This window comes from Emydura macquarii, unplaced genomic scaffold, assembly GCF_026122565.2.
Source record: "Emydura macquarii macquarii isolate MOO-44397 ecotype Brisbane River unplaced genomic scaffold, CSIRO-AGI_Emac_v2 contig_1906, whole genome shotgun sequence".
NCBI classification, from domain to species: Eukaryota; Metazoa; Chordata; order Testudines; family Chelidae; genus Emydura; species Emydura macquarii.
Window position 1 is genome coordinate 2,641 of NW_027132043.1, and position 8,322 is coordinate 10,962.

Here is an 8,322-nt window from a genome sequence, read left to right on the forward strand (position 1 = left end):
ATGTACCAAAGTATAACCACACACCATAAGGAGCAGCCCGACCCATCCCTCTAAGCCACAGCCTCAGCCATTTCCATACTCAGGTGAGGAGTTTGTCTCTTATAAGGAGCGGGATATGCAAATAGGGAGCACAGTTTCCTGTTTAAATCTGTCTCTCTCTCTGCCCAGGCTGCATCCCGGGAGACAATCCGCAGCCACGTGTGTCTTGTGCAGTTACCAGCCGACCCCCTCCCAGGACTTTCCCTTCCAACTCGGGGAAAATGGGACTTTGGCTCCATTTAGTTTTCATTGTAGCCATTTTGGAAGGTATTTTCTCTCTCTCACTACACTGGGGATGCAGAGGAATGTTGCAGTATTTGAAACTAATATTGACATAATGACTAACATCTCTGTTTCCAGGTGCCTGCTCGCACGTCCAGCTGGTGGAGTCCGGAGGGGATGTGAAGAAACCCGGAGACTCTCTCCGCCTCTCCTGCAAAGCCTCTGGCTTCACCTTCACCAACTACAGCATGAACTGGGTCCGCCAGGCTCCCGGGAAGGGGCTGGAGTGGGTGGCTGAGGTCAGCAAGCCGACTGGATCGAGCCAATGGTATTCCCTGGCTGTTGAAGGGCGATTCACCATCTCCCGGGACAACTCCGTCAGCTCGGCTTATCTGGAGATGACCGGCCTGAAAGCCGAGGACAGCGCCCGCTATTACTGTATGAGACACAGTGAAAGGAAATGAATCTGTACTCAGACAGAAACCTCACGCTGTGGTTTGAAAACAATGTGCTCCGCTCTGGGTGGCAGCTAAGGGCTATAAACTACAATTACCTCAGCGACGAGAAACGAGAGAAAGGAAGACGTCGATGACTTTGTTGTTGTTTTTTTTCCGTCCCTTGAGTCGCAGAAAACCCAACAATATTTAGATATTTACATCCAGAGAATACTACGTTTATGAGAGGCCCTTCCACGCCCATGGCCTCTGCCCCGAACACAGCCAGCCTGTTCTGCCAAATCATCTCAGGCCTGACGGGCCACGCAATGCCCCCTTTGACTTATATCACCACTGGGGGGACACACTCCAGAGGAATGACCGTGTCTTCTCAGTGCTTAACTTTATTGCATGCTCAGATCCATAGTCCGGAGAAAAAAAAAAAAGTCACAGGACTCTGTTTGAGATCAGTGTGGTGTTTCGTAGCATCTCTGAGCGAATACTGTGTTACATTCCGGTGACATTGTCCATGTCAATTAATGTTTGCTCAAGTATCATGGTCCTATTGGTTTCAACTGGCTCAGTTTGATTCTCTGTGATGCTGCACGCCTCCCGCTATCTCGGTGTGTGCGCGGCCCTGCTTCCCTCCTGCAAAGGGCTCTTCTCATTGACTGAACCGGGGTCTCCCTGGAGTGAAGCAGCAACTAATCACCATAGATACAGAGCAGATGAGGGATGGAAGGACCTAAGGGGGTATCTAGTCCAAACCCCTGCTGAAAGCAGGGTCAACCCTAATTACATCATCCCAGCCAGGGCTTTGTCAAGCCAGGCCTTAAAAACCTCTAAGGATGGAGATTCCACCACCTCCCTAGGTAACCCAGTCCAGTGCTGCACCACCCTCCTAGGGAAAAGGTTTTTCCTTCTATCCAACCTAGACCTTCCCCGCAGTAGCTTTAGACCATTGATTCTTCTTCTGTCATCTGCCACCACTGAGAACAGCCTAGCTCCAGCCTCCCTGGAAGCTCCCTTCAGGTAGCTGAAGGCTGCTATCAAATCCACCCCCCTCTCTTCTGAAGACTGAACAAGTCCAGTTCCCGCAATCTCTCCTCATGAATCATGTGCTCCAGCCCCCTCGGCTCCTTCTCCATATTGCTAAGCCTGCCAGGAAATGTGTCCTAATGGTCCCTGCATGTATAAGTGGAGCTGGTCATTGCTGGGGAGGGGAAGGGACCGGGGACTCAGTTCTAACCACGCCCAGCACCAGCGGGTGTCCCAGCCCTACTGAACCCTGTGCTCTCCCCTCTCCACACTCACAGCCCCACTGCTAACGGACTGGAGCTGCAGAGCTGAGATTCATTCCATCGTATGGATATTTATGTTTCCTTCTGGGCCAGCCACATTCATTTGTGCCTTTGATCGAGAACAAACCAATCATTTCCCCTCTCAAGGTCACTGCATCGATCTAGCCAGCTGCCAACCAGCAGAATCTATCCATCCATCTCTCCAATCACTGCGCACACCCTGGACTTACCCATCTCCTCACCCCGCCCCATGTGTTCAATGAGCGAGTATCTGCAGTGTGGGAACACGACGTGTGACATGATGTGATATTTCTGTGATAGAACTCGATGTCACTGTCACCCCAAACACACCCTGAAACCAGGGCCCGCTTCCCTCCATTATACCCCCACTGCCCCACTCAGCCACTGTCACCTCATAGAGATCCCCACTCCAGCCTGGCCTGATCCTCTCCTCTCTAAACCTAGCGCAAGCTTCCCCCACAGGGCCGTCACCCCATAGAGACACCAAACCAGCGCCTGCTCCTCCCCCATTTACACCCAGCACAGCACTGCCTTCCACAGCTTCCGTCACCCCATCGACACTGCAACATCAGGGGCCTGATCTCCTCCGCTCTATACCTACACCTCCCTAGCCCATCTCAGAAACACAGTCACTCTTTTGCCCCACCAGACAGACAGACAGACGAACAGCATACATTTCTCCCTCCTGCTTCATGCCCAGGGAACTGCCCTTGCTGAAATCTCTCCCTCTCAGGGGGGTGGATCCCATATTGCTACCCTCACAGCCCCTCCTCCCGCGGCATGCAAAGCTCAGACATCTCCCTCCCGACATATTATAACATAGACACCGACATCAACAGTGGGGTGGGGGCGGAGAGACAAGATAGATAGATAGATGATAGATAGACAGAAAGACAGATATAATACTACTAATTTAACAGTAAGTGCCTTCAAGCCCAAGTGTTATTCTATTTATATAAATACCAAAGGGAAGCTCTTGTGTTAAGACTGAGCCCTCAGATCTCCCCGACACTGGGTTTAAACTCGATACAGTGTCACACTCCTGCTAGATCTCCCCTTATATTGTCCCCACCCCTTGGCCCATGCAAATGAGCCACCCGGGGCCCTCTTCATAGCCCAGTGGCAGGCTGCTCACACCGCTCAGAGCCAGCTCAGCTTCCCAGCCCACCCAGGGAACCAGCCCACCAGCCGCAGACATGGCCCCCAGCCTGGTCCTCACCTTCCTCCTGCTGCTCCCAGCTGGTAAGGGCGGGATCTGGCCCAGCTCTGCCCTCCCCCCCACATGTTCCCGTATAATCACTCCTATGGCAATCAGTAAAACATTTCCCCCTTTTTATTTCTCCCCTCTGCAGGTGTCTATTCCCAGATTACCCTGGTGGAGTCCGGAGGGGGAGGAAGAAGCCCGGAGAGACCCCTGCCAAACTGACCTGCACCGTGTCCGGTTTCTCTCTCACTAGCTACGGAGTGCAGTGGGCCCGCAGGCAGTCAGGAAAAGGGCTGGAATGGGTCGTAGGTATCTGGCCTGATGGAGGCACTGCTTATAGCGCGGCTCTCCAAAGTCGCCTCACCATCACAGAACACCTCCAAGAGCCAAGTGTACCTGCAACTGACCGGCCTGCAACCCGCAGACACCTTCGTGTATCACTGTGTCAGATACACACACAGTAAGGAAAAACCTGCCCAGGCCAGCACTAAAAAACTAGCAGAAACCAGCAGCCTTCTTGGTGGGTGGCAGAGAGCAGCAGCTGCCAACACAGTGTCCTTTCTGCTTGGTTAGCTATTCGCCTCATCCACATTGCTGGATAAACATCTGTCAACTGATGGTTTAGACACAACAAATCTGCATCTTGGCCCGGGCTTAGACTGGATGACCCATGTGGTCCCTACTGAACCTATGGCTCTATTTTTCTGTGGCAAGACACAGGCACTTGTGAATTAATCCTGATACCACCCAAAGTCAGAAAAGAATGTATCAGAAATCCCAGGCCTGGTAAGATAACCCAGGAGTCCTGTTTCCCAGGCCCCTGCTCTAGCAATTTCTTTGTCATTTCTTGGAAAAGTGAAGGGAAGGACCACAAAAATCTTCGTACTGGGTCTCATGCTGTAACATCTGGATTGCTCTCCACACCCAGAACTGTGCAGAGCACCCAAGAGTCTTAATGTTCTATGATCCAGAGCCGTGTCTCTTATCGGTGGGGAAGAGAACACAGGAGATCTATGACTGCATTGACAAAGCTGGAGCCTTAGCTGAGGCAACACAGTTATATCTCTGGAAATTCCTCTTCCAGCTTCAGAGCACAGACAGCTGGATTGTTTATGTCTACAAGGAGAGAAAGTAATTACTCCTGGAAGTTCAAAGATGACTGAGGAAGATGGGTACTACTTCGACATTCCTTTCCTCCTCAGCAAGAAGTATTCTTACCATGGGACCCTTCTACTTAAATATTTCTCAGATGGAATTAACGAATGATCACTCTCCCCCCCACCAAGGAATTCCACTGACATAATCCAACATACCAAAGACACTCCAAGCACCGATCTTCCCTCGTAAAGGATCAGCCAGAGAATTTATGAAAAAATATAGAGCTTCTGTATTGCTACTGTAGGTAAGGCCTTCCAGATCCTATGGAATGGGAGGCAGAAGGAAACCTCAAAAACAAGTGGGTGAGAAGTTAGATAGATGGATGGTGTGTGTGTATCGGGATGGATAGATGGATACCTCCTTTCAGTTCTTTCACAGTTGCAAATGTCATTCAGGGTTAGAATTGCGTTCAGGAGTAAAGCTCGAGTCAGTGTTCTGACTGAGGTGTTCAGTTAGTTGTCAGGCTGAGATCAGTATTAAGGTTAAACATACAGTTTATCCTTGGGGCCAGGGACAAAGAAGACGGGGATGTGACCCATAACAGTGAAGTAGGAATCTCCGACTGCGAGGCGACTTGTTTTTCAGAGATCAATTGCCGGCCCTTCCTCAGCCTCACACACAGACACTGAGTTCGATCTGCGGAAAACATTGGAGTCCCTTATAAGGAGGGAAGATATGCAAATAGCAGAGCGAGTTGCCTCTTTAAATCTGGTCTTCCTCTGCCCAGGCTGCACCCGCAGACACCCCGCACCCCTGTGTCTGTGCAGGGACCAGCCAGCCCCGCTGCGGACTTTCCCCACTGACACCAGGAAATTCCTCCCTATGATTTTCGCTCTTGCATCCTGGAAGGTATTTTCTTCCCTGATTAAATGGCAGAACCAGGCAGAATATTGTGTCATGCTGCTTTTATACCATTATCTGTGCCATGTCTTTGTCTGCAGGTGCCCGCTGCCAGATGCTGGTGGAGTCCGGCGGGGATGTGAAAAAGCCCGGAGACTCTCTCCGCCTCTCCTGCAAAGCCTCCGGCTTCACCTTCAGCAGCTACCGGATGGACTGGGTCCGGCAGGCTCCCGGAAAAGGATTGGACTGGGTGGCTACGATTAACGAGGGTGGATCGAGCCAGTGGTATTCCCCGGCTGTCCAAGGGCGATTCACCATCTCCAGGGACAACTCCAACAACCTGCTGTATCTGCAGATGACCGGCCTGAAGGCTGAAGACACCGCCCGCTATTACTGTGCGAGAGACACAGTGAGCGGAAAGCAGCTGCTGCTGGTACAAAAACCAGAGCAGCGGAACTTCTCGTGTCGGGCGCCTGGCGGCAGCAGGACACAGACCAAACACTGCTGTGCTGGGAACAAGGGGGGGATGGAAAACTCTGACATCGCGGATTAACCCTTCAGTGCCCTGCATGGCTCCTGCTATCCCAGTGTGTGCGCGGTGCTGCTCGCCTCCTGCAAAAGGCTCTTCTCACTGACTGAACGGGGGTCTCCATGGAGTGAAACAGCAACTAATCCTCATAGATACAGAGCAGATGAGGGTTGGAAGGGACCTAAGGGGGTATCTAGTCCCACCCCTTGCTGAAAGCAGGACCAACCCTAATTAAATCGTTCCAACCAGGGCTTTGTCAAGCCGGACTTTAGAAACCTCTAAGGATGGAGATTTCACCGCCTCCCTAAGTAACCCATTCTAGTACTTCACCACCCTCCTTGGGGAGAAGCTTTTCCTAATATCCAGCACAGACCTTTCCCAGTGCTCCTTCTTCTGCCATCTGCCATCAATGAAAACAGGCTAGATACATCCTGCCTGGAGCCCCCTCCAGGTAGCTGAAGGCCACTATCAAATCCCCTCATTCCTCTCTTCTGCAGACTAAACCAGTGCAGTTCCCTCAGCCTCTCCTCATGAATCATGTGCTCCAGCCCCCTCGGCTCCTTCTCCCTATGGCTAAGACTGGCAAGAAATGTGTCCTAATGGTCACTGCATGTTTCAGTGGAGCTGGTCATTGCTGGGGAGGGGAAGGGACCGGGGACTCAGTTCTAACCCACGCCCAGCGCCAGCAGGTGTCCCAACCCTACTGAACCCTGTGGTCTCCTCTCCCCACTCACAGCCCCACTGCTAACGGGCTGGAGCTGCAGAGCTGAGATTCATCCATCGTATGGATATTTATGTTTCCTTCTGGGCCAGCCACATTCATTTGTGCCTTTTTATCAAGAACAAACCAATCATTTCCCCTCTCAAGGTCACTGCATCAATCTAGCTAGCTGTCAAACCAGCAGAATCTATCCATCCATCTCTCCAATCACTGTGCGCACCCTGCACTTATCCATCTCCTCACCTCCATGTGTTCATTGAGCGAGTATCTGCAGTGCGGGAACACGATGTGTGACATGATGTGATATTTCTGTGATAGAACTCGATGTCACTGTCACCCCAAACACACCCTGAAACCAGGGCCCGCTTCCCCCCATTATACCCCCACTCAGCCACTGTCACCCCATAGAGATCCCCCCTCCAGCCTGGCCTGATCCTCTCCTCTCTAAACCTAGCGCACAGCTTCCCCCACAGCCACTCTCACCCCATAGAGACACCAAACCAGCGCCTGCTCCTCTCCCATTTACACCCAGCACAGCACTGCCTTCCACAGCTTCCGTCACCCCATCGACACTGCAACCTCAGGGGCCTGGTGCCCTCCCCTCTATACCTACACCTCCCTAGCCCACCTCAGACACACACACCCTCCTCCTCCTCCTCACACACACACACACACACACACACACACACACACAGCACGATTTGCTCCCCTCCCCTCTGCACCCCGGCACAAGCTCCCCTTCATGACCAGGGCACTGCCCTTCTTGAAATCTCTCCCTCTCAGAGGGGCGGATCCCCATATTTTTACCGTCACAACCCCACCTGCCAGCCACAGTGCGGGGAGGCAGGTCTGAGCTCAGACAAAAACCTTCCCCTGCGGAGACAGGGGGATACATTTCCTGGGGGTGGCGCTCCTGCTCCCACAGCCGTGAGAACCGACACAACATGTCTCCCCTCAGCCACCCCGCACACAGCTGTGAGAGAAAGTCTCTGCTGATTCCATCACGCCCTGGGGAGCGCAGGGAGAAGATGCCCCGAGCATATTTCGAGCCACGAGCAGGAATAAAGGAGAGGTGCATCCGCCCTCGCTCCGTGGATGTCCCCACTGATCAGTCCTAGCACTAATTGCGGGTACATCACGCTGACAGCTACACTGAAGGGCAGAGAGACAGAGACAGAGATACAGATCTAGATCGGTGCAGATAGAGCGAGATCGTTTTCACTCAGTGGTTTTATGTTTTCCAATCAAACAGTGCCCAAGAAATGCAGCACGTTTGTTTATGGAACTCGGATTCTCCGTTGAGACTCATTAACCCACCTGCTGCTAGACTGAACCAAACCTCCCAGGTCCCCCTTATATTGTCCCACCCCTTGTCCCATGCAAATGAGCCCCCCGGGGCCCTGTTTCATAGCCCAGTGCCAGGCCGCTCACACCGCTCAGAGCCAGCTCAGCTTCCCAGCCCGCCCAGGGAACCAGCCCGCCAGCCGCAGACATGGCCCCCAGCCTGGTCCTCGCCTTCCTCCTGCTGCTCCCAGCGGGTGAGGCTGGATCTGCGCTACAGCTGTGCCCAACGGTACCGCATGTGCCCTAATAGCTGCCCCTCTGAATCACTGCAATATTTCCTTTTATTTCCCCCCTCTCTGCAGGTGTCTATTCCCAGGTTAGCCTGGTGGAGTCCGGAGGGGGAGTGAAGAAACCCGGAGAGACCCTCAAACTGACCTGCACCGTCTCCGGATTCTCTCTCACTAGCTACGAGGTGCAGTGGGCCCGCCAGCCAGCGGGGAAAGGGCTGGAATGGGTCGGTTATCTGGAGTGGTGGAGGCACCGCTTATAACGAGGCTCTGAAAAGTCTC

The 8,322-nt window shown here is 52.8% G+C and overlaps 2 gene segments (V, D, J or C); both read left to right on the forward strand.

Annotated features, from left to right (window-relative positions):
* Nucleotides 1-399: 399 nt before the first annotated feature.
* On the forward strand, nt 400-725 carry LOC137159800 (Ig heavy chain V region C3-like; the record flags this gene model as incomplete). The annotated part of the segment is given in 1 exon segment: nt 400-725. A coding segment is annotated over 1 exon segment (326 nt), but the record flags the coding sequence as incomplete, so codon positions are not given.
* Nucleotides 726-3,213: 2,488 nt separating this feature from the next.
* LOC137159801 (Ig heavy chain V region C3-like) lies at nt 3,214-5,772 on the forward strand. The segment is given in 2 exon segments: nt 3,214-3,259; nt 5,321-5,772. Coding segments are annotated over 2 exon segments (498 nt in total).
* Nucleotides 5,773-8,322: the final 2,550 nt, after the last annotated feature.